The sequence below is a fragment of the Solanum tuberosum genome, unplaced genomic scaffold (genome assembly GCF_000226075.1).
Source record: "Solanum tuberosum cultivar DM 1-3 516 R44 unplaced genomic scaffold, SolTub_3.0 scf00052, whole genome shotgun sequence".
NCBI classification, from domain to species: Eukaryota; Viridiplantae; Streptophyta; class Magnoliopsida; order Solanales; family Solanaceae; genus Solanum; species Solanum tuberosum.
In genome coordinates this window covers 1,013,744-1,039,953 of record NW_006238977.1, presented here as the reverse complement: position 1 = coordinate 1,039,953, position 26,210 = coordinate 1,013,744, and the positions used below count along the sequence as shown (strand labels likewise).

The 26,210-nt window shown below is 38.3% G+C and overlaps 1 protein-coding gene across 2 annotated transcripts; it reads left to right on the top strand.

Annotated features, from left to right (window-relative positions):
• The first annotated feature begins 336 nt into the window (after positions 1-336).
• On the top strand, positions 337-19,257 carry LOC102593100 (ATP-dependent RNA helicase SKI2). Of its 2 annotated transcripts, XM_006343976.2 has the most exons (15): positions 337-684; positions 6,861-7,118; positions 7,299-7,559; positions 7,658-7,729; positions 7,936-8,011; positions 12,191-12,402; positions 12,541-12,648; positions 13,092-13,193; positions 13,447-13,647; positions 13,749-13,859; positions 16,603-16,670; positions 16,852-17,239; positions 17,470-17,625; positions 17,731-17,841; positions 19,089-19,257. In XM_006343976.2, exons 1-15 carry the CDS (start codon positions 550-552, stop codon positions 19,161-19,163), a joined length of 2,334 nt encoding a protein of 777 aa, XP_006344038.1. In that variant the 5' UTR covers positions 337-549; the 3' UTR covers positions 19,164-19,257. The 2 variants fall into 2 exon arrangements, with proteins under 2 accessions (XP_006344038.1, XP_015162656.1); XM_015307170.1 differs by lacking the exons at positions 17,731-17,841; positions 19,089-19,257 and adding an exon at positions 17,626-17,724 and having other exon boundaries at positions 17,470-17,527.
• The last annotated feature ends 6,953 nt before the right edge of the window (positions 19,258-26,210 follow it).

Genomic DNA, 26,210 nt, shown 5'->3' with positions numbered 1-26,210 from the left:
GTCTGCGTAGGAGGGGGGTTGGGGGGTCAAGGGTAAGGGTGAAAAAAATGAAATTTTGAAATTGAAATATTTTTTGAAAACAAACTTAAAATTATTTTTTTTGGAGGGGGGGGTGGTTGGGGGCAGGTTTGAAGTTGGAAGAGAGTTTTGGAAAATGTTTTCCATAAGTTTTGAAGGGAAGTCATTTTCCTTAAATTTGAGGAAAATGAGTTGATTTGGAAAACATTTTCCAAAACATTTAGCCCAACCAAACATGAGAAAATTGGAAAACATTTTCCGGAAAATGTTTTCCTTCATACCAAACACACCCTTAGAGGCAAAAGTGCTAAATATTTAGGTCATAAGAAAAAACAAAATATAAATAAACATCCCGCCGTGACCTATCGCCGGCAAGTATCTCCGAAACCACCGCAAACGGCAAAATTTCATACCTTCTTCGGCATTCTTCCGGCTGAACATCGCCGGAGATATCAGAATACTGATACACTTGCTTTGTGCCTGTAGAAGAATCAAAACTGAAAAAAGTGAAGAAAGAGCATTAACAGAGCAATGGATCGGTTAGTAGCAGCAAAGGAACTATCTTTTCGAATAGGGTTTACTGGACACAGTGGTCACCTCACGATCGAGCCTCTCCCTCCTGTTGAGCGCGATACTCCTCTCAATTCTATTCCTGATTTCATTTTGGTAAGCTTTTCTGTCACTCACACTCCTTATTTTAACTTTTATTAAGTGCTTCATTTGGTACGAGGGATAAGAGGTAATAATCCCGCTATAAAATGCAGACTGTGTTTGGTTAGAGATAATAATTAATCACGAAATACCCCTAAGGGTGGTATTGGGGTCACCTTGCTTGCAACTGGGACTTGTCAAAACATGAAACTTTCTACAGAGATGTATCTAGAATTTTTAGGCATTAGGTCCTGAATTAAGGTGTAGCATTTGAACTGCTATGTAGGCATTTGTTTACCAAGTGTTCAAATCCCACTCTTTCTGCACTTTCACCTAATTCATTGATGATAATGATTGAAATGTGTCAATTAGCAATGGAAATAATGATTCCAAGAGCATTTTCTTAGTCTTTTTCTAGCTTGATTGCCATATATGGTTTGGATAAATAAGTTGGAAATAAGTTCTTTCACCGAAAGGGAAGCAATAGATGGTTGGATCTTGGGATAGGAGGGAGAGTGATTGGAATGACGTTGGGTAGAAAGAGGGATTTAATGCTCTTTAAAAGGCATTTCATCTATATTAGGTTCTATTATTTTTTAACAACTATCTGAAAACATGTGTTTACTTGGAATGTCTTTCAAGTTTCATCCAAGTCTTTGCTCTAGCATGAAAAGTTCCTTTTTTAGGAAGGACAAGTTACCATTATACGTTTTGTATTATCGAGCCCTACTATGGTCTTAGCACACATACACACACTCTAGCATACATGCTCACGCACATTAGGTGTTCATCCATTTTAGGTTTTATTACTTCATAACAGTTATCTACAACATATGTGGAGCTGGAATGAGGTCTCTGATAGGAATACATGTTAATCAATCACATGTAAATAGGGTTTGAATCAGAATTCGCAGGTTTCATTGAACCCGTACTGGATAGGACTTACTACTTGGTAACTCTGTCAATCAAGATTTAGGTATATGAGAAGAAATTACTTAGCTTTTTATATATTTACACTCCCTATCTATACACTCCTGAAGATTTTACAGTTCTATGTTTTTACTTATTTTAGTTTGTTGATTGAATGCATGTTCGTTAGCCACCAATGAAAAGAGGAAAATGAATTTTAAATTAATATGACTTATTTATGACAACAATGAGAACTACACTTAATTCCAAATTGTTGGGTCAATTATATGGATACTCTTTCTTCATTCTGCTATATTTGAACCGTTATATGCTCCCTACATAGGCAGTAACCCTTGGGGGTTTAAGGGGAGAGTGAATACATCATAATCTGACAAATATTTCCAACCAACAACCACACTACCGTGGTCGGAAGCACCTCACAACAAAACCCCCCGAACTAGAATCTTGTCGGAAGCGGCACACGCCCACATGTGTCACCTAGCAGTAGCACTTCTTCGATGACTGCAGGCACGCGAGCCTTTGTCATAAAACTTCTGTTAATATTTTCTTCTTCCAAGGTGCTCTATCGCCATCCTAAAGTTTTCCAGTCTAGGTGAATGCTCTTCCTGGTGATCAGAGAAGCGATAACTGCTTTCCGATTGATTTTGATGACTTTTTTGCTTTGCTGACTACATTTCAGCGTCATTCTTTCTTTAGGGAGTTCACTTTTCATAATTGAGTTTGATCATCCATGTCAGGCCTTATCCGGTGACCAGAGAGCAACAATACAAGTTTTTGAGTGTCTTCTTAGCTTTCCCATCAACTGTTTTCCTCTTTGTTCCATTATCCAGATATCAATTGGATGGTGGTTAACGGAGGAGGCTATTTCTTTTCTGTTGAATCAAAGAAGATTAATAATTAAGTTGTTCATGCCCCCAAGGCCTAGCTCAAGTGGCAAAAAGGTGGAGGATTTGTGGCTTAGGTCGCAGGTTCATGCCCCACACCATGCAAAGCAAAGCTTGGTATTTAAGTGGAGAAAGGTAGAGGGGCAGGCCCATTATCCACTGAGTTTAGAAGGCTGTGATTGGTCCAAAGGGCGGGTCATGACGGATTTTTCGGTTATCAAAAATAAAATAAAAAATTAAGTTGTTCATGAATGTTGTGATGTGACTACAATTAAATTTAATGAACCAATATTTAGGATTCAAGTGAGTATACCAAGAGGGGGAAGAGATTTGCAAGGACGTGTTTGGTAGGGTGTTTCAGAAAGTGGGTGTGTTCACCGGAAGCTATTACACACTGGTGTTTGGGGCATGGTAACCTTTTGAAGACTGAAGATGGATGTGCAGAAATTTTTGAAGCTTGAAAGATAGAACGAGATGTAAGGATATGTTGACCTAAGTTTGCTAGCGATGTTATTGTTGGGAACTTTGTTGGGCTATAGGTACACATGTTGTTTTGACCTTTTTAAAGAAAGTAGGAGATGCATGTTTATTTTTGTAAATGCTATATATGTCACACATGATATGTCATGTATTAGGATTTTGGTACCCTTAGGGGTGGCCCAGTGGTTTGGGCTTGGGACTTCCATGTTGGAGGTCTCAAGTTCGAAACCCCTTGCCAGCGAAAGCAAGGGGTTTGCCTTCTGGGTCGAGCTCGTCGCATCGGGCTTGCCTAGTGTGGGTTACCTCTCCTATGTGGTTTGCGAGCTATTGCATAGGAGCGGGGGTTTTACCCTTAGTTGCGCGGACTCTTCACTTTTGATGCTGCACCCATCTCGGATTCTTTAAAAATACACTACTTTTGGCGAATCCGACACGCACCCGTTGGCATTTTTGAAGAGTCCGAGCAACATAGGTTTTACCCTGTGCGCACTTAAAGGGTAGCGGCTGCGGGTTTTCCTTGTCATAAAAAAAAATGTATTAGGATTTTGGTGAGAAATGTTGGTAGGGTACCACCATCTATTATGATCTGTGATGGGGAATGGGGCACATTGTTTCAGTGTTCTTAGAGTTAAATAGTGAGCCGCTCTCTCTGGACTAGATAAGTCTGTCAGGATTTGGAGGAGAGACAAGGGGATTACAAGGAGAAATGGAGGGAAGTATTGCGTGTAAGAAGAGGCAAGTTCTCATGGTCTGCAATTATAGTGTGATAGTCGAACAATGAGTATGTCTACGGTAAAGTTGGCGAGCATTTTGATGTGGGAGAGATGTAATTTGAAAATATGGCAAAAAAATGGGAGTGTCCTTGAATTAGGTCACCAATAGGAGGAATAGGTTGAATCAACAACTATGCCTCACTCCTCTATAAGTTGGGAGTAGTTGTATGATTGTCACTAATCATGTTTTTCAATTTAAGCTCAACTCGTGCCATCATTATACCAAATAAAACTTAGAAAGAAAAAATCAAGCTACATATATGTAGTAATTGCACTATTTTACTGTAGTTGTTCCTTTTTTCTTTATATTTTGCTTTGTCATGCTTTCTATAGCATCTACTTTGATATGCTTTTCCTTGAGTTGAGGGTTTATCGTAAACAACCTCTCTACCTCCCAAGGTAGGGTAAGGTCTAGGTACACCCAAACTCATTTGTGGGATTACACCGGGTATTTTTAAAAAATATCTAAATAATAGTAGTAATGACAACAACAATATAATAATGATAATAATATTAATAGATTGCTAAAATACAAGTGGGAAAGAGAGGAAAGGGATTATTTGCCTTGGGGTGAGGACTAAATTTGTCACTCCAAATGAGTGACCCAACCCTTTCTTAGGCTGCCAGGAAAAGAGTCGAACTTCTAAAGAAATTTGAGCCCCAGGCTTTGATACCATGTAATCTAATGAAAGAAGTTGTTATTCTATTCATGAATATACAAGGTGTTTATACAATTATAGAGAATCCTACAAAAGGAAATCAATCAAAACAAATAAAAAAAAATATTCTACAATAACTTATTATTCTGTAATATTCTACAATCACTCTGTGATTTGTTACCATATTCTGTAACAAGGCTCTAGCACGTGTTTTGAATTGCAAGGTCGGGAAATGGAGAGAAATAGAGTCTGTTCCATCAAGTCCTATTATGTGATGCTTTTAGTGAAACAAGAGATTGTTTTCCCACATCGTTGATATGAATCCCTAGAGTACTGAGAGAGGTGTGCTTCTTCACATGGTTAGGCATGACGGAGGTGATTTTGACAATGGAGAACTTGAGGAAGAGAAAGATAAACTTGTGTTAGTTGGTACTTCATGTGCAAAGAATCAAGGGAAGACGTAGATCACCTACTCTTACATTGCCTGGAAGCATTTTTGTTATGGGGGTAGCTGATGTGATGGTTTGAGTTTGAGTGGGTAATGCCAAGAGGCGAGAACTATGAAAGAAGCAATGTTTAGTTGGGCTCATAGAAGACACAGGCATGTGGAGTTGCACCTTTAGCACTGATGTGGACTATATGGAGAGAGAAATAGAGCTTTTGATGGAATAGAGAAATATGTCATACACTTGAGAAATAACCTCTTTTCTCTTATTTCTTTTTGGTGCACCCATGAGGTTACTTTTTGTATAGATGATCGGGTGGCTTTCATAGAAAATCATGTATTTTGTATGTTTTTTTAACTTTTTGGTATGCTTTTTGTATTTGGGAAAGTTAATGCTCTGTTGTTAATAATATTTTAACTTCATTTTTGTGAAAAATAATGTCATAAAAAATATTCTAACTTCATCTAAAAAGGTCACACCCCTTTCCGCCAACCATGCCAAGAAACAAAGCTTTCTTGGTGCTCTAGGGATCCAAATGGAATTGTGGGGGGAAGGTACCTGCCTTTCTCACTAGCAAACTCTTATAAAAAGAACTAATAGTGGATAAGCCGTCACCAGACTCCCGCCACCTCCATACATCCGAAAAGTTGTTTGGTGTGTCTAGCCCATACAAAAGCTTTATCAAGTTATGAAACTCTTCCATCTCCCAATCATGAATGTTCCTTCTCAAATCAAGTAGGAGTGTACATATTGTATGTTCCTAACTTGCAATAGATATACTCGGATTTTGGAGTGATAGAGTGACTCTGTAAGAATATCTTTCAACTGATACCATGCTCGTATCATGCTCTGATACAACCACCACCACCATCACCAATAACAACAAAAACAAGCCCAATATAATCCCATAGGTGGGGTCTGAGGAGGGTAGAGTGTACGCAGACCTACTCCTACCTTTAGAAGGTAGAGAGGCTGTTTACGTTAGACCCTTCGGCTAAACAAACAATAAAAAAGAGGCAGCAGTAACACGCATAAACAACAAGATGAAATAAGATAAGGAGGTTTAATAATAACATGTAGTAATAGTAATCTAAAGATAGGGAAAACAAGAAGAATAATATTAATACTCTAAGAATGGGAAAGAAATACTCCCGCCTACCTACTACCCTTCTACCTTAATCTTCGACCTTGCCCCGCTCCTATCAAGGGTCATGCCCTCAGTGAGTGGCGGATCTAGGATTTTCACTAAGGGGTCTTGTTTATAATTACGGGTTGTCTTGATTGGTTAGCAGACACTACACTTTCTTGATTTGGATGGATAATCAAGTCCATATAATTCAGATCAAGCCAGGACCCACCAAATTCTTGATATCTACCTAATAACAGGTAATATATTATTTGCAGAATTCTTAGAGATCAAACTTTAGGGCTGGACCTAGTTTGATTGTCTTTTTCCCTCCAATTTGCTTTTGCAGTAATAATTAACACCCTGCAAACTTCTGGCTGTCCTTTCTGGGACTCCTTAATTGAAGCCTATGTATTGTTTTGGCTCTATGATCTTAATCTAGCTTTTGGCCTCTGACTGTTCTATAAGTGGGAGATTTGAGGAAGCTTTAGTTTTAGAGAATCCCTAACTTTTCATTAAAAGACAATTTTTCTTGCATTAAACAGAACGTACCTGGAGTTTAATGAATACAGAGGATTCCGATACCCAGCCAATCTAATCTGGGACAGAATGATAGTTGATTGGTTGATTTCTCTTTGAACTGCTACCTATAAGGCCAAGGACTTTCAAATCTTTGTTTAAATTTCATATACTAGCAGCATATCCATGCTTAATATTTCCAGTTATAGGAATCACTTCAGTCATTGCCTTTTATTAAACTCCTTAATAATGACATCTGTACTTGATGTTTAATATTTAAAATTATAACTTCAATACTTGCTCCATATCAGTTCTCATACACATCCCTCTTAAAAAAAGTGTAAACACTGTTTATGATCATTTTTATGTTTCAGCCACCTGCATTTCCAAAGGAAACACCTGAAACAATAAAGGAATTTATTAGGGAGAAGTATCTATTGCCTCAGCTGGACGCAGATGAGTTTTCTCCCGAAAAAGTCGGAAGGCAGTGGGAGTTTGATTGGTTTGAGAGAGCTAAAATCCTTCCAGATCCATCTTTGCCTCGATCTGTTGTTGTTCCTACATGGGAAGTGCCTTTTAGACGTCAGCGGGACAGATTGGATAATGGAGGATGGGAACCAAAGTCAGAGGAGGTATACAGAATTTGCATTATCATTTTATCAACTTTTTAAGTGTTCATGCTTTAACAAGTTCCTTTCATTACTGATTTTCATTTCCTTTCCGTACTAAAACCACTGGAGAATTTCAGGATCTGAAATTTCCTTTTTGGTTGCTAATCCTGACATTTTTTGGCTCACTTCTGACTTTCTCAGAGAGACGTATCAGAACTTACAATTGGAGCTGATGATTCTGGGGCACTACCGCGCATTGTTGGACCACCAAAGGATTTTGTTAGAGGAAGCATTAATAGTCGTCCGTTTCGACCTGGTGGCTTGGATGATTCCCCTTCGCTGGGCAGAGTTGTTCCTGATGGTGCTACAAATGGTGAATGGGTAAGGGAGGTGCTTAATGGCGGTCCTGCCCAAACCGCTCCTCCAAGCTTTAAGCAAGGACCTGATCTTGGTGATCTTAAGGTAAGGTTTTTGAGTTTTTTAACCATTGAAGAGCTTTTGATTAAGTTATTATTCTGTATATAAGACGTTATGAAACATCTTATTTGTATATTTCTAAGGATACACATTCATGCTCTTGGAATATATATGAGGATCAGAGTGCTGTCATGAACACAGTGGAGGTGAAACTGGTTAGTACCACAATAAATTCAAGTTTTCTTATATTCTTATATAAAATATAGACATTTACTTTTATATTTCCATCCTATCAAGTAAATACTGTGGTGGATTATATGCACCCTAGGTCTGCTTGCCAGAATTGCTTTGGAATGTGTCAAGTAATTTTGTTCTCATCTTCTGTTTTTTTTGACAAACATCTCTGTCTGGCAATCTGCAGAGTGACTTATCCGTGCAGTTTGATGACTTGTTCAAGAAAGCTTGGCAAGAGGATGTCACGGAGTTTGTTGGAGATGGTCTGTATCATCTAGAGACTTCTTTTAATTGCTTTATGTTTCTTGTGTTTGAAGAGTGATTTCATAGTCAAAGATCTCTAGATTAGCCAAAAGGCCAATTTAGCCAGGACAGAGTTAGGTTTCTTTATCTGATGTACATAGCAAACATGTAATATTTTAGGATAGCATGCCTATATGTCATGCATTCCTCCTCGAAGCTCATGTTTTCCTTTTTTTCCCACTTCTGTTGGGAAAGCAGTTTCCATAGCAGAAGAGTGAAATGTTTGTTGAACACCATCATGTGCTTAGGTAGTTTTGATCACGAGTCTTAAGTTAAGGTCATGGATGCTGGTTTAGGTTGGATAAAGGCATTGGATAAATGGATTTTATGTTGATGGCAATTAAGGAAATGGAGACGATATTGCACATGTGCTTTATGCTGATGATACCTTATTGCAATGTGAAGTAGACAGGGTGCAAGCTCTATATTTGAGGGTCATTTTTTTGGTGTTCGAAGTTGTGCAAGGGATGAAAGTTAACTTATCCAAAAGTACTGTTTTCTCTGTTAATGCTGTGGATTCTATTGCTCAGTTTGCTGAGATCCTGCAATGTAAAGTAGAAGCTTTTCCCACTACACATTTGGGACTCCCGTTAGGGGTGGCAATTGGACGGGGGGTCAAATTTAGACGGGACATAATTGGTTAAGACAACTATTGGGTCAAGACCCAACCCAACCCAAATTTGCTTGGGTCAAAACAGGTTGGGTCAAAATGGGTTAGGTAATGGGTTACATTACGGGTCTAGACCCAACCCAACCCAACCCAATTTTTACCAAGCTTAATTGTTTTATTTGTTCATTTAAACTATTTTAGCCAATTTGGGTTACATATTAACCCATTTTTTAATGGGTTGAGCTAATGAATGGATGGGTCAATAACGCACCCAAACTTAAACGGGTTGGGCTTGGTTTTGCCACCCCTAACTCCCTTGGGTGCTAGAAAGAATGATGTGGGGTTTCAGGATGGATAGTTCTGGTAATTAGCATTGTGGTCTCTCTACTTATGTTATGTCACTTTTCCCCTCATCTCCTAAGGTGAAAAAACGATTGGATTCACTTAGAAGGAACTTCATAGGGCAAGGAAATAAAGAGAACAGATGTTCACCTTGTGGGATGGAAATCTTTGATCTGTAGTTAAAAAACTGGTGGAAATGTCGAAAGGACAAAGTTTTATCTGGTTAAATGGGAGTCTGTGACTAGGAGTAAAATGAGCGAGGACTTGGAGTCGGGAACTCAAAGTAGATAACAGAAGTCTTCTATAAATGGTTGTGGAGGTTGAATGATGGGAAGGATGCTTTGTGGAAGAGGGTCATTGTTACTAAATATGGCAAAAATAGATATTGGGATCCCAGAATAGTTGGTTTTCTCTTTGGGGTTGCAGCTCGGAAGCAGATCATGACTCTATGGGGGTGATTTTGAAACAGCATTAAGTTGAAATTTGGTGATGAGAGGAAAAACTAGAATTGGACAGATTCACAGGACAATGATGAACTTCTTAAGGGTCAGTTCCCAGCACTTTCAGCCTAGTTATGGACGAGGAATGCTTAATTGCTGTCTGCTTTTCTAATTCGGGGGGGGGGGGGGGGGGCCTGAGGGGGGGTGGGGGGAGACCTTAGATCAAGGAGAGTACAGAAGAAACTGTTGAAGTAAATACCCGCCTGTATTGCATGGACAGTTTTCTCGGAAGGAGTCAGAGATGTTTTGAAGGCAGAAAGGATTCCACTTCTTATGTTAAGCCATATATGTATTCAGAATTTAGTCTTTTGTGTTGAAAGAGAATTATGTAACTAGGATGCTAAAAACAATGGACTTGTTTGATTCTCTTGTGATGTAGGACTGGATATGTTCTTTTGCTTGTACTGAATATTAGTACCATCTTGGTACCTTTATTGATAATACTTCTTACCTTTTAGAAAAAAAAAGTGCTCTCTCTTTGACATGTTAAGCTTTTAGATGAGATGTCCATATAATTCAACTATGAGTAAGTAGTAACCATGGAAGTTAAAGGAGATGTTGAATTGTGAAGTAACATATGCATAGGTGAGACTTTTTCTAAACTTTATTTTACAAGAAGAAGTGATGCGTTGAAGATAAATCAAGTCATATCAAGCAGACAAAAGTTGAAGTGTTTGGTACTTTTGTATTTTTGGTGTAAAGGCACATGTGTAGAAAGATCATGATTCAAGTTTTGTTGTTTTCGACTCCTTGTAGATGATAGAGGAGCTGTAAGTTTGGTCTCTTTACAGTCCTGTGATTAGGGATGATTATACTGTCTTTGTATTGTATTACTATTTATATAAGATATGTTAACTGTTTCAAAAAAGAAGTGATGCTTCTAGTTAAACATTGGAGAGACCGGAAGATTTTTTTTTTTTTGTTTTTTTTTTTGAGAAGGTAACAGAGTCTTGTATTATATTTTCCAAAAAATCAAACCTGCCACAACTTGTTACAGGTTTACTAATTACAATAAAAGGAGAGTATCAGGAAGATCTTCAAATCCTAAATAACAAAAATTACAAGGTGCCTAAAGCATTCATTACTGATTCTAGATCTTCCATATACTCCTGTTTACACCAAAAATGAAATAAAACCAAGCAATTCATCTTCATCTTCTGGATGCTGTTACTTTTGTTCTGGAAGCATCTGAGGTTTCTCTCTTTCCACACAGACCACCAGATACAGGTGGGGATGATCTTCCATCTTTCTTTATGACCAGAAATGTAGGCAAAGCTACTCCATATCTTCAGGGCCTGGACAATATTTCTTGGCATCACTCAAGGTCCTTCGAATTGGTGAAAATACTCCACAAAATATTAGTGATCCTACAGTGAAGAAAGAGGTGATTGACTGTTTCAGCCTCTTCTCCACACAGGAAACACCTAGGGCTCAGTTGGATACCCCTTTTCATGAGGTTCTCCTGAGTCAAAACAGCCTGCTTTGCTAGTAGCCAAGTGAAGCAGGACACTTTAGGAGGTATTTTAACTTTCCAGATAAGTTTCCATGGCCAGCCAGTAACCTGATGGATGAAAGAGTTGAGCTTTTTGTAAGCTTCCTTCACACTAAAATTTCCGTTGCAGTTATGATTCCAAAACAATCCATCTTGGGAGGTAGAGGTTCCTTTGAATTGTTCAAGGATTCCAAAGAAATCTACTAGTCTTTGGATCTCCCAATCATTTAGGGGCCTTCTAAAACTCAAATTCCATCCCTGATTTGACCAAACTTCTGCCACAGTGTCTTTTTGTTGTTGGTTCAGAATGTAGATATCTGGGAAGAGGGTTTTTAGAGAGCCTTGTTCTAACCAGCTGTCCTCCCAGAAGGAGACCTTCATGCCATTTCCTATTCTAATGCTGCAATTTTCTCTTAATTTTGGCCAAAAGTTTCTGATGGCCCTCCAGATGCTAGTTCCATAAGTACTAGTGACCATTTTGGTAGACCAGTGATCCTCCATTTCATACTTCTGCTTGATAAGTTCTTTCCATAGTGCTTGTTCACTGGATGCTAGTCTCCATAGCCATTTCATCATAAGGCTTTGGTTCTGAATCTTCAAATTCCTTACCCCAAGACCTCCTTTTTGTTTGCTCCCAATCAATTTATCCCACTTAACCAAGTGGAATTTCTTAGTGTCACTATTTCCTTCCCATAGGAAATTCCTCCTTATTGCATCAAGTCTTTTAATGACCCCATCTGGGATAGAAAAGATAGACATCATGTAGGTAGGCATGGAGTCGAGAACACTATTGATGAGAGTGAGTCTCCCGCCAAGGGAGAGATATTGACTCTTCCAGTTCACCAATCTTTTTTCACACTTCTCGACCACCTCATTCCAGATTCCTGAAGACTTGCTTTCTGCTCCTAGTAGTGACCGGAAGATTATAGCAAAGTTATCAAACAATGATATATATTTGAATCATGGGCCACTGTGAAATAAATTAATTATTAGAGAGAGAATTATCTTCTCTATGTGTTCTCTAAGAAGAAAACATTGAGGATGCTATCCAGTTGATAGACTTTTTAGGATATCTGTAATTAGTTTTTTTTTCCATTTCATTGTTGATATCTTTTTGGAGATGGCCAGCTTAACCCTTAATTCTGAGGAATACAATTACCAGTTTTCAAAAAAAAAAATTATTCCTCTCATGTAGGTCATACGTCTGAATTGCAATCTGAAGCGGAACAATTGCCATCTGTCAAGCCAGAGCTACTTCAGGTTGAAGCTGAAGTAAACAAGTCCGAAGTGGCTGATGAGGGTCTAGACACTGAGATATCCGTCTTGGATGAGATTTTGTCTGTTGAAGCAGAAGGATCAATATCAAGATTGGATGGGGATAAAGATGGTGCACGCCAAGAGAATGACGTAACAGACACATTTCTTGCTTAACAGAGTTTTCCATTTCCTTCATTTGATAAGTTAAAGAGGAGTTCTCCAATTTTTTGAATACTGCATCAAGTATAGTGCTCTTTTTTATGCTTTTGCTCTACACATCTGATGCAGGGATGGGCTGTTACTGGTGGCAGTGAAGTAATTGTAGAACGATTTCATGATCTCATCCCTGATATGGCTCTTACTTTCCCATTTGAACTCGACCCCTTTCAAAAAGAGGTATAAATCTATGGTTTATGTAGTGTTTTTCAATGCTGATATGGAACTTGGCATATCTCTGCCTTATTTAATCTCGTGTCCCTTAAAATTGATGGGTAAATACATGCTTTCAATCTATGTTGCTCGGACTCGTCAAAAATGTCGACTGGTGCGTGTCGGATCTTCCAAAAATAGTGTATTTTTGAAAGATCCGACGTGCGGCAACATTTTTGGAGAGTCCGAGCAACTTAGCTTTCAATCATGAGGCCCATGTTTTAGTCAGATGATGTTTCATTGGCATGAATGGCAAAGTGTTAATTTTGAACATAATAGGTTGAGTTCTGTTTGCTTTTTTATTAACTTGAAAAGATTTGTTGTGTTTCTTTTTCTTTTTCATTTCAGGCATATATATGCCTATCAAGCTGTTAAAAAAATTGTGGTCCTTCTCATTGTGTTAATTGCAGGCCATCTATCATCTTGAAAAAGGGAACTCTGTCTTTGTTGCTGCTCATACATCTGCTGGGAAGACTGTTGTGGCAGAATATGCATTTGCTTTGGCAGCTAAAGTATGAATTCACTTTATATCATGGATTTTATACTATTCGACTCTTTTTTTGGTTATAAAAAATATATCAAGAATTTTATACTGATATCTAAGGTATAATCTTCTTCTTTGCTTATAAATAAAATGTCTTCTGTTTTACATATCCTATTTATAAGTTCCTTTACAACTTTTTGGGTCAATCCTGTCCAAATTTTCTTGTCTTTATTTGTCAATAGGTTTGCACCAAATTTATGTTTTTTTATTGTGTGCTGCAGCACTGTACCAGGGCTGTATATACAGCTCCAATCAAAACAATCAGCAATCAGAAATACAGGGATTTTTGTGGGAAATTTGATGTTGGCCTTCTCACAGGTGATATAAGCATAAGACCTGAGGCCTCTTGTCTTATAATGACCACTGAGATATTAAGGTCAATGCTTTATAGAGGGGCTGATATGATTCGGGATATAGAATGGGTAATTATTAAATATTTTGCTCTGCTCGTTTCACTTCTACAACCTTTCCAGTACTTGAGATAATTTGGTTGGTTGCTGGTATTTTTTTGTTGCGAGTTTAGGTTATATTTGATGAAGTGCATTATGTCAATGATGTTGAAAGAGGTGTTGTTTGGGAAGAAGTTATCATTATGCTCCCAAGACATATCAACTTTGTCCTCCTTTCAGCTACGGTAGGTCTTGATATTTTAGTCACTTTATTTTGTGCTTTGGATCAGTACTCTTAATGAAGGTATGAGAGTTAAAGACACAACAAAAAGATGTGTGAGGATGCCTGAGACAAATGTCTTACACCTGCACTTTCTTATACACACTTTTCTATGTATAACTTCACATTTGATAAACGAAGGACACTGATACGTACAGTAGTACAACTTCTAACTATTTAGCTTAGCAAATCTAACATTCTACCTGAAGTCAGTGCCCACTGATCGAATGTCGATGTAACTAATTCGATGATGGACATGGTAAATATGTTTGGATGATCATTTGACATTATGAATCTAGTGACAATGTCTCTTGAGAGTATCTTTTCTGTGATAGCAGCTTGTATGTATTCAATCCTCTCTTGAAACTCTGGACTTGATGCACTATCAGGTGCAGCTTGATCATCACACACAAGTTCCATCTGAGTGGGTTATTGAACTTAAATTCCTTCCATATTTGCTTGATCCGTATGAGTTCTCAAGTTGCCGTTGCGATGGCTCAAGACTTTGACATCGGATCTTGTAATCACACTTTGATCTTTGCTCTTCAGGATACTAAATTGTCTCCAATTAGAACACAATATCCAAAAGTAAAATGTCTATTAGAAGAGAACCCTATTCGACCAGCATCAATATATGAGAAATAAAGGCACACAGATGATTTATGGGAATGCGTGAGACCATGGCCTTATGCCTGCATCTTTTTATATGCACACTTTACAAAGTATAATTATACATTTGATCAATGTGGGGTACTCATACGTATAGTGACTGCCCCTTTGAACCATTGATGCTTGGCCTATCTAAGAAAGGTAGCATTTGACATTTGCTTGATCTGAGCTTAATTACTATTGTCTAAAATAGCATAATAGGGTCAACAGACAGGCATATTATACTTTATGTGAATAACAATTGTAGGCTGTCATGGATTAGAGGCCTCCCTTAGTTACTATTTTGAAAAACTGTTTTGGTCATCAAAGTCATAATCGTTATACTCCAACAGGGTTGATTAGCTATCATTTTTATGGCATGAGACATCTTTTTTATGACATGACACTCCTTAATCAGTTTTGGGTATACATTAATTGATGATAATGAGTGCTTGGTTGTTGGTCAGAAGCGGTTGCTTGATACATTGCACTGCTGAGAGGAAACATAGGAAACCAGATTGAAACTTTTGAAAATCTGTAACTTGGTAGTATGCTGATTTATTCTTTCACCAAATCCCGTCGACAAGAAATCTTTTGGTGCCACAAAGAAGAAAAAGGACATCTTCAAATTTGTAATTGACCATCAAATTATCTCTGTGGACTGTGGCTTGTAAACAATGGGTATGTTGGACAAAAGTCTTAAGGTTCATCTAGTTGATCCCTCGCTCCTCTTAAAAAAGAACCAAAAATAGAAGTAGAACTAGTCAGCTAATGTCAGATGTTCTTCCAGAAACTCTTTTTTTGATGTGTCGTTGACAGTAAGATTTTTGCTGCATCCAAAGGTGTGGCTTAGTAGTCAATGAAGTGAGTGGAAAACCATGAGGTCTTAGGTTTAAATCTTAGCGGTGACAAAACAATCTAAGCGATTTCTTCCCATTTGCCCAAGCCTTGGTGGGTCCAGTACCTATTCTAGTTGGGGTAGTAGGTACACGGTGGAATAGTCGAGGTACACACAACCTAGCCTGGACAGCACCGTCATAATTTTTTTTTTTTGCTGTTTTTGATATGTTGTCTACATATATATATATGTGTGTGTGTGTGTGTGTATATATATATATATTACATCTGGTCCTCTTTTCATCTTGAGGTGGCTTTCAATAACATTTCCCCTGATCAATTTAAGCACAAAGGGGACTATGCTCTCTAGACTTCAGTGTCAAATTTTGGACCATTTCGACCATAAAGACAACTATGTCGAAGATCTCTTAATTTCTATTGGAGTGGGAACACAATCCTTCCTAAAAAAGGACTTTGGGAACCTATTGCATGATTGTAGTAGGTTGGCAATTGTGCCTACTTTTGTTTATAGAAAAAGTCTTGAATTACCTCATTTGGTTGATTGTTTTACAATAGTCTAATGAAAACTAGAAAAAAAGGAAATGAGAAAAGTGAACAGAAGAAATCCTATTAGGGCTTATGGCATACAACTTGAAATAAATGGAAACCCAATTTCTTGGATCGGCAGTTACAATAGTCTAATGAAAACTAGAAAAAAGGGAAATGAGAAAAGTGAACAGAAGAAATCCTATTAGGGCTTATGGCATACAACTTGAAATAAATGGAAACCCAATTTCTTGGATCGGCAGTAGGTCCCGAGTCGCCATTCATCATTTACCATTGTCTGTAGAATTATCGCCGATAGATAACCAAGATGGCAAGTAAAGATGTGTGTGGGCAGGGTTTCTGTAACTTGCCAGTGTGCAAATTGCTGGCAGTAAAAAGAGATTTCACCATTGAAAGTCCCCAATGTTTTATGACATTGCATGGGTATTTGAAGGTAATTAAAATTGGAAAGATGCTAACCTACTGCAGTTGCCATGTAATAGGTTAGCAAAACCTGTCAAAAGGAGCTCTCAATGTGGGAAGACATAATATAAGTAGGTGCTTCAGTGGGAAGAAATGTTAGCCCCACTATTGGTCTCTATCTATGAACTAGAAAAGAAAATGCTTGAGCTTGTGCTAGGAGGGAAACTAAGAGATGTTTCATTTTTTTATTGCAGGTACCCAACACAATTGAATTTGCAGACTGGATTGGTCGTACAAAACAAAAGCAAATTCATGTTACTGGGTTAGTCGTGCTTTCTTTAAATTATAATTAAAAAAAAATGAAGTTACATGACTTTGTTTCTTGAAGTTCTCTGGGACCTACTATGACTCAGGAAACAAGATAGGAGCTTTTATCATTATAATATATCTATAGAGTGCTTGCTTGATCTGGTTTCCTTTTCTTTTATGGACTTTTCTATCAGGACGACCAAAAGACCTGTCCCTTTGGAACATTGTCTCTTCTATTCTGGGGAGCTTTACAAAGTGTGTGAGAATGAAGAGTTTCTGCCTCATGGATTTAAAGCAGCCAAAGATGTACATAAGAAGAAGACCACAAGTTCTGTCTCTGGCGGCGCCAGCTTGCGTCCTGGGTCTTCAACAGCTGCTGATAAGGGTCGAGGACAGAGGCGTGATAGCTCTTCTCAGGCGAAGCAGCACAAGCATTCTGGTCCCCAAAGATTCGGGAATTTTGGTGGTGGTTGGGGAGCACAAAGCACTGGGCCTGGACAGAATGTTATGGGGTTTAGGAGATCAGAGGCGTCTTTGTGGTTGACGCTGATTAATAAACTCTTGAAGAAATCACTGTTACCTGTATGTAAAAAAATTCTTTTAACATGCATGGTTCCTTGTATATATTCCTTCCACCGCGTGCTTACAGTGTAGTTAGCATTGCTGTTAGTATTTAATCTCTTGATAACTTGTCCGCTGTGTTTTTCTTCTCCTCTTTTAAATTTTTTAACAGTACCGTTTTTCATTTACAGGTTGATAGGAGACTTATCATAAATTAAAGCCTGATATTTATCATGAAATTGTAATTTCAGGTGGTTATATTTTGTTTTTCGAAGAATCGATGTGACAAATCAGCTGATAACATCCCTGGTACCGATCTCACAAGTAGTTCTGAGAAAAGTGAAATTAGGATTTTCTGTGATAAAGCATTTTCGCGGCTTAAGGGATCTGACAGAAACTTACCGCAGGTGTCCTACCTAATTTGCTGCATTTGTTAATCTTGCGGACCATCTGCTTCTTGGTGTCCTGCTAATTGCAGAACAGTGTCTTATTGATGGTCATCTAAACTACAGATTGTCAGAATTCAAAGCCTTCTGCACAGGGGCATTGCTGTGCATCATGCAGGGCTCCTCCCAATTGTCAAGGAAGTTGTAGAAATGCTTTTTTGTCGAGGTTTGGTTAAGGTAATATAACATACCAGCTTTTTTAAGGGAAAGGGCACATTGTTCCACAGAAATGCCCATATTGTTAGGACGTTACAACAACAACAACATACCTAGTGAAATCCCACTAAGTGGGGTTTGGGGAGGGTAGAGTGTAGGCAGACCTTACCACTACCTTGTGGAGGTAGCACATCGTTAGGATGTTACTATATTTAATTACTTATTTAATTTCAGATATTATTCTGCATTAAGCATGCAAGAGGCATATAATTTTATGCTAGAGCACTTGTTAGTGTACACAAAGACATTCTCATATACTTCATTAGATACTCAGACATACAGAATAAAGTTAGAGACTCAATGAAAATTAGTGGAAGTTAATTTAAGATATTTGAAAATTATGTTACTACTTACTATTACATTGCCAAGTAGCTACACGCCTGTGGTGGGAGGTCCGTAACTGGTTTGGAGTACATTGGGTTATGTTGAGAATAGTAAAGGAGGCAATCTATAGCTGGGCTTTCAGAAGATGGAGGAGAAGACCTAAATGTAGTTCCACTAGCAAGCAAGTGGGTAATTTGGAGAAAGAGGAATAGGAGGGTTGAGAACAATTTTGTACATGTGAGGAGTAACCTCTGGTCACTAGTTTCTTTTTGTTTTATCCATGAGGCCCCTTGTTTGTGTCTTTGTGATAATTATTGGGTGACCTTTGTAGAGACATATTTTGGTTAATGTTTCTCTTCTTTTAGGTATACTAATACTACTTAAAATGCAGTGATTTCCCTTCTATAAATAAAATTATTTAACCTTTAAGAAAGAAAAAAATAAAACAATTAGCATTTGGTCATGTTTGTATAAACTAGCACTGATAGTATATCCTAGTAGGAAATTATACTAAAATAACTTCTTAAGATTTGGGAAGAGTCCTAGCTTTGGATCCAATTAAGAAATTTTGGACCCCATGATTCTTGTTTTTTGAAGTATGACTCGTGATCTAATGTTATGTTCTTTTCAAGTAAAAAATTAACTAAATAAATAAAGGGAAAACAGTTATGATGAAATGAATTATCAGTTAAGTGGTGAAATCCTTGAACTAAGTTGCACGTTGGGCTAGTCATTTTCATGTTATCTACTTTTACTACTGCTGCTGAATTTTCTTTACCTCCTTTAGCCATTTTGTGACCCATTTGTTATCAAAATTCCTGTCCTTTGGTGAGTTTTACTTTTGAAGGTCTTAGATGCTCATTTAATTCTTGGTTCTTTCTTAGGTTCTGTTCTCGACAGAGACATTTGCAATGGGAGTTAATGCTCCAGCCAGGACGGTAAGTCATCATTTGCAGTGATCTTGTTACTTTGATTGCAGTTATTTTCATAGAACATACTCACTCCATCCCATTTTACGTGGCCATGTTTTATTGGGTACGGAGTTTACAAAAGAAAGGAAGACTTGTGAAACTTGTGGTTTGGAACAAATCAAGGACATTTATATGACTATAAATCATTTTATTAAGGTAAAATGGAAAGTGTAAAGTTAAAATTTTTCTAAACAGAAAAAGATATTATTCTTTTTGGGTAGACTAAAAAGGCAAGTCTGCCACATAAATTGGGATATTAGGAATAAAAAGTTTACTCTTTTTATGATAAAAGAGTCTTTGTCATATGATTCACACCATGTCTCGACTCTTGTGTAACTGAGGATAGTGATCATGTTTCCATTTAATTGTTGTAGAATGGTTTTGCTATTTATTCATTGTTAAGAGTTGAAGGCTGAGAATTTTAAGAACTAGCGCTGGATCTTTATTTGTCAGCCTCAGAACATATTTAGAAACAATGATTAATTCAGGAAATATCCTCTTTCAGGGAAAAACCTAAAGCACATACAAGAGAGATTTAACTGAGCTATAGTAGTATATTAGCTCTATTCAGGGTCTGGACAGAATGCAGAAACAGTTAAGAATGAGCTGGGAGTTAAAGAACTTATAAAGTGGAGATAATGGAGGAAAGCAGAGAATGTAGAGGAAATCACATAAATTTCTGGAATGCGTTTCAATCAAGTTTGCCAGTAGCACAAAATATGCACATGTTTATGAAGAAAAGACCACATAGGAAATCAGATGTTATTTTTTTTTGAAACTGGTAACATTTGTATTTCATTTAGTACTTAGGTAGTACTGAAAAACCATATTTACAAAAGCAGAAAGAAAGTATAATCTATCCAAAAACTGAACCAAATCTAAATGGATCCTAAAACATCTATGATTGACTCAATTTCATTGGAGTAGACATTTGTACACCAAAAGCAGAACAACAAAATACACTTAAGCTTTACTTCCTGCAAGTTGTTGTTCCTATTCTCAAAACATCTCTCGTTTCTCTCCCTCCATATAATCCACCAAATACTAGCAGGGATCATCCTCCATCTTTCTCTGTTTGTAGCCCCAACTCCAGCCATCTCCCAACTGAATAGAGTCTCATCAATCTTGCTAGGCATACACCAAGATATGCCTCTGAGATTAAGGAAAATCTGCCACAACTGCACAGTAAAGTTGCAATGTAAGAAGAGATGTCTCACTGTCTCATTAGCCTTACCACATAAGGAATATCTGTTACATAGAGAGATTCCTCTCTTGGCCACATTATCCAATGTCAAAACTGCTTTATTGGCTAGTAGCCATGTAAAGCATGCCACTTTGTGTGGCACTTTGGTCCTCCAGATTTGCTTCCAAGGCCATTTCAAGTCTTGAATGCCACCAGGACTTATCTGTTTGTATCCTTCTTTCACCTTGTAACTACCTTTGTTGTGCCCTTGCCACCATAAATAATCCTCGCCTGTTTGTATACCTTGAAAATTCTCCAGAACCTTAAACAATCCAAGTATTCTGGGAATTTCCCAGTCATTCAGATTTCTTCTGAGGATCAGATCCCAGCCTTGTTGTGTCCACATTTCAGCGACAGTCTTCTGTTGGTGTTGAACCAATGTAAAGATGTCAGGAAAACGATCTTTGAGGCTCATACCACCCAACCATTTATCAAACCAAAAACTAGTTTTTCTTCCATTTTGTACCTTGACAGTAGACTGATTACTGAGAAAAGGCCAAAATATTCTGATGGATTTCCAAAGGCTAATCCCATGGGGGGTATTTACCTCTTTGGTTACCCATTTATTTAGCTCCTCATACTTGTTGTTGATCACCCTATACCATAGTGCTTGGTCCTCCTGATGGTACCTCCATAACCATTTCACCTTCAGAGCTTTGCTATGGTTTTTGAGATTCTTGATACCTAATCCACCTTGCATCTTACTTCTGATGATGTTCTTCCACTTGACTAAGTGAAAGCCTTTTCTTTCCTTATTTCCTTGCCACAAGAAGTTTCTTCTAATTTTGTCCAAACTCTGAACTACTGATTGGGGAATATGGAAGATAGATAGCATATATGTAGGGAGAGCATCCAGAACAGAGTTTATCAGAGTTAATCTACCTCCCAAGGAGAGGTACTGTGATCTCCATCTGGCTAGTTTCTTTTCACATTTCTCCAATATTGGGTTCCAAATGTCTATGGCTCCAGACTTTGCCCCCAAAGGCATGCCCAAGTATACTGATGGCAGAGTACCTGTCACTCCTCCCAAGGTTTGTGAGAGGTGTTCCATATCCGGAACCACATTAATTGGATACAAATGGCTTTTGTTCCAGTTTATATGTAGTCCAGATATGGCTTCAAAGTAGACTAGTATGAGTCTTAATATCAGCAACTGCTCCTCCTCTGCCCCACAAAAAATTAGTGTATCATTAGCATATTGTAGGTGTGTGATCTCCATACTATTCCCAACAACCTTACTGACTTCAAATCCCTGTATTCTTCCTGTTGTCTCGGCTATCTTCAACATATTGTTAAGCCCCTCCATAGCTATGATGAACAGGAAGGGTGATAAGGGATCCCCTTGCCTGATTCCTCGATGTGCACTGAAAAAGCCTTCAGGAGACCCATTGACGAGTACTGAAAACTTAACAGTTGAAATACAAAACTTGATCTAACTGATCCATCTGCTACCAAATCCCATTTGTCTCAGCATACTTAGAATGAAATCCCAATTCACATGGTCATATGCTTTCTCAATATCAAGTTTGCATAGTATACCAGGTTTCTTCTGGGACACTCTAGAATCAATTGCTTCATTAGCTATAAGCACTGCATCCATTATCTGTCTGCCTCTGATAAAAGCCATCTGTTGTTTGTCTACCAACTTATCCATAACTCTCTTCAACCTTTTGGTCAAAACCTTGGACATAAGCTTATAGAAGCTTCCAATTAAGCTGATGGGTTTGAAGTCCTTGAGTTCCTTTGCTCCTATCTTTTTAGGAATCAGTGCTATGTAGGTTGCATTATAGCTCTTTTCAAACATCCCAGTTGAATGAAAATTGTGGAGAGCCCCTATAATGTCATGTTTAATGATCTCCCAACATTTTAGAAAGAATCCCATTGTGTATCCATCAGGACCAGGGGCTTTGTCTATAGCACACATTTTTAAACACTCAAGTACTTCTTGTTCCTCAAAATCTGCCTGCAATTCTTCATTTTCACCCACTGTAATGGTAGGATGGTTGCTGATATTTACAGAGGGTCTCCAACCTTCAGGTTCTATATACATCTTTTTGTAGAAAGAAATAATTTCTTCCTTAATTCTGTTATAGTCTCTCCCTGTACTTCCAGTTGATCAACATGGTTGTATCTCTTGTGGGCATTAGCTGTTTGGTGGAAAAACTTTGTATTCCTATCCCCTTCCTTGAGCCACAAAGCACTTGATCTCTGTCTCCAGGCCACTTCCTCATTCTTCCAACACCCTCATACTCCATGAAAAGTGTGGCTTTTTTTCTATCTCCTCCTCAGTTAAAATTCTGTTGCTCTGATGTGATTCTAACTCAACCATCTGATTGAGAAGGCTGTTCTTTTGCAATTTCAGATTACCTTCTTCATATCTGCTCCATTCTTTCAATTTCCCTTTGAGGGCTTTGAGTTTGCATGCTAAGATGTAATCTGGCCTCCCATAGAACTCAAAATCATTCCACCAGACCTTGATTCTTTCAACAAATCCTTCTTGGTTCAGCCACCAATTTTCGAACTTAAAATAGGATTTAGATTGTTCCCAATGTCCACACAACAAGGCTATAGGAACATGATCAGAAGTCACTCTTTGCATAGTGGTTTGCTTTATGTTGGTGAAAAGATTATTCCATTCTGTGGAGACCATAATCCTGTCTATCCTGGATGCTGTGATATGGTTATCACCCTTGTACCAGGTATACCTTCCACCACTTAATTGCAGATCAATGAGGTCCATGTCTTCAATGCATTCTGAAAACTCTCTCATTGCTGGGTTTAACCTGTTGCACTCCCTTTTTTTAGAAGGAAATCTACAGACATTAAAGTCACCACAAACAGCCCATGGACCATCCATCAAGCCTCTTACATCAACCAGTTCTTCCCATACAAACCTCCTCTCCACTCTACTATTCGGAGCATACACTCCGGTTATATGACATTCAAAATTGCTTGTCTGAGCTTTGAATTTACAAGAGAGAGTATAGGCTCCAACTTTAATTTCCCCTTCCCACATTCTGGAATCCCATAACATCAGGATTCCTCCTCTGGTTCCACTGGCCTCTAAACAAGCATATTTAATCCATCTCCCTGCCCAAATTTGTTTAACTAAGTCCTGTACATCGCCTTCTAATTTAGTTTCCTGGAGGCAGACAATGTCTGCTTTCCAATCCTGCAACAGGTTTTGTACCACCCTTCTCTTTCCCTGTTCATTCAGCCCCTTAACATTCCATGAGATTAATTTTATCTTCATGGAGTATTATGTGATTTCCCCTTCCTTCTATCACCATTGCTTTTGAATTTGACATCAAAATTTATCAAATTTTTTAACTCTTGTGCTCCCTTATGCTTTGCTCCTTTTACTTCTATTGTTTGCTCCATTCTTCTGGCATGTCTGCTTGCATCAACCTGCTTAAGCAACTCAAGTGCTTCCTCTTCAAGCCCCTGAAAATCTACTCCAAACATCTTGTGAAGTTTAAGAAGATTTTGTTGTACCCATGTTGTTGCCCTCCGTTCTGAATCAGTTAGCACTTGGGTACGTAGTGGTTCAATCTCCTGTACATCCCAAATTTCTCCAGAATTAAACATCTCCAGATGTTTTTGTTGTGACTCGTTTTCTTTTGCAAAGGTTTCCCCCGATATGATGCATGCATTTTCTTCGTTAATGGGTAAACAGGAGATTTCCGCTTCTTTTCCTTCTTCAAATCCTTCTTCTCTTGGCTGGGTCCCCTCGAGATTCTGTAGATTTGGTGTTTTCCTTCCAGTTACATCGCGACTGGAGTAATTTTCCAGAGATTCATCAATCACCACCTCTTGAAGGTCAGAATTGGGCTGTGGGCTGAAGTTATTAAAAATAATTGTCGCCTGATCCGGCCCAGTTGACCTACTGTCCAAGTCTTTATTTTTAAAGATCTGCACATGCCGAGCACGTGCTACTTTAGTTTTTTTTAAAATTTGGACAGCTGCCTCCACGTGATTTCCTTCTGTTACATCAACATCGACAACCTGTACTTCTGCTTTCTCGGATATAGATGGTTGGGGATCTATTATCCGCTGTATCTTCAGTTGATCTTCTCCGGTGGTTGTTCTATTGCTTTCCGGCGGGAATTCAAATAGGGTTTTCCTCTCTGCCCAGATCGGAATTATGAATTTAGTTCCATCTCTAGAAATAGAGACTTCACTTGGAATGCTCCGACCATCACCTCGTATTTCGATCCTTGCCCACTTGAGATGGTTTCTCAGTTCTGTCTCCTCCTCCGTCATCAACCATCCACCACAGAGCTTGCCGATCTCCTTGAAGGTCTCATCCGTCCATAAATGCATAGGCAGACCCATAACCCTAATCCAAGTGGATTTGGGTTTGTATGTAGTTGGTTCACAGCCTACATATGGGTTCCACCACTCTAATTTTATTTTGTTTCTCTTCCATATCCATTCTCCTTGAAGGATTTGTTCCGCCATATACCTGTTGGGGAACTCGAAGAGATAGTGTCCACCCCGCATCTCGTATATATTGACTCCAAAAGCCTTCTTCCACACTATTGTAGACCATTGTCTAACATCAGATAAGGTAGGCCTTTCTGCATTATTTTTGTCAAAGAATCCAATAATGCACCTTCCCAACAGACCTTGTTCTCTGCTTTTGACAATTACCTCGGATTCAGTCTTTTTGTCCTTAGATGTGGGTGCCTCATATTTGCTGCTCTGCCATTTACTGCCCTCAACCACCTTTGCAAAGGAGACATTTATGTCACATTTTTGGGACTTGATCTTCAACTCCTTCTGTGGTATGCATTTAATAAAGCTTTGTATCTTAAATGCCACACTCCTCCACCCAGCATTAATGTCTAATTCAGGTACTATGATAACTGATCTGTCTTCTCCCTTCAGTGACAGAATGCTCATGCATCTCCCATGAGCATTATATTTCCTAGTACCAAAAAACTCAGCTGCCTGGTCCTTATATCGCCATCTTCTCACTAAATTTTTCTGGTCAGATGAAGCTTCCCTGAGGATGAGCAATACCATTCCATCACCTTCTCACTAAGTGTAATCCTACTCATCTTGTTTCTGCTTCTTTCTACCCAGTCATACCAAAAGACATGATTGGAAGTCCATCTGGTAATGTCGTAAGATTTGAATCCTTGATTGAAGTATATTCTATTATCCCCCATGGTATAGCAGGGGTATAAGAGGACAGAAAAGGGATTTTGAGGTACCACAGAAGGTGGTAACTCAGTTGATGTGAAGGAAAGGTGGTAGTTCCCGGCAAGACTACCGGAAAGATAGTGTTTCTCCCTCCTAGGAAGTAGGAGAGAGAGGGTTTTTGGGGACTGTCCCAAAAAGAATCTCATTTTTCTATAATTAGAAACAGTTTAACTTTAAAATTCTCCTTCTATCCTTAATGAAATGATTTATCTAAGGTTTGTTTTAGACCACAAATTTCAAAAGTTTTTTATTTTTTTCTTAAACTTTGTGTCTGATCAAATGGTGTCACATAAAATTGGGATAGAGGGAGTATCTCATAACCGAAAAAATCTAGAGGTACCAGCTGTTTCTTTTTCAAGTTTCGATAATTAGGGAAAAAGAAACTGAACATGTTGATTCCAATTCTGAGAAGAAGACTCCTAAACTCTCTCTCAAAAATTTTCTTATCCGACATACTATTTTGTGTAATTAAGATTTTACATTCACATTCTATGGCTTCTGAATCAGATTCGTACAGTGTTTCCATTTCTGAGAAGAAAACTCCTTGCTGTTTTCAGCCAAAATCTTTCAATATTTTTCTTCCA

Bases quoted from the DNA above. Each gene is read 5' to 3' on its own strand.
- LOC102593100 (XM_006343976.2), top strand. From the start codon at position 550: ATGGATCGGTTAGTAGCAGCAAAGGAACTATCTTTTCGAATAGGGTTT. The intron at 8,012-12,190 runs GTCTGTATCATC...CCTCTCATGTAG, and splicing joins CACGGAGTTTGTTGGAGATG to GTCATACGTCTGAATTGCAA. The intron at 13,648-13,748 runs GTAATTATTAAA...TTGCGAGTTTAG, and splicing joins TGATTCGGGATATAGAATGG to GTTATATTTGATGAAGTGCA.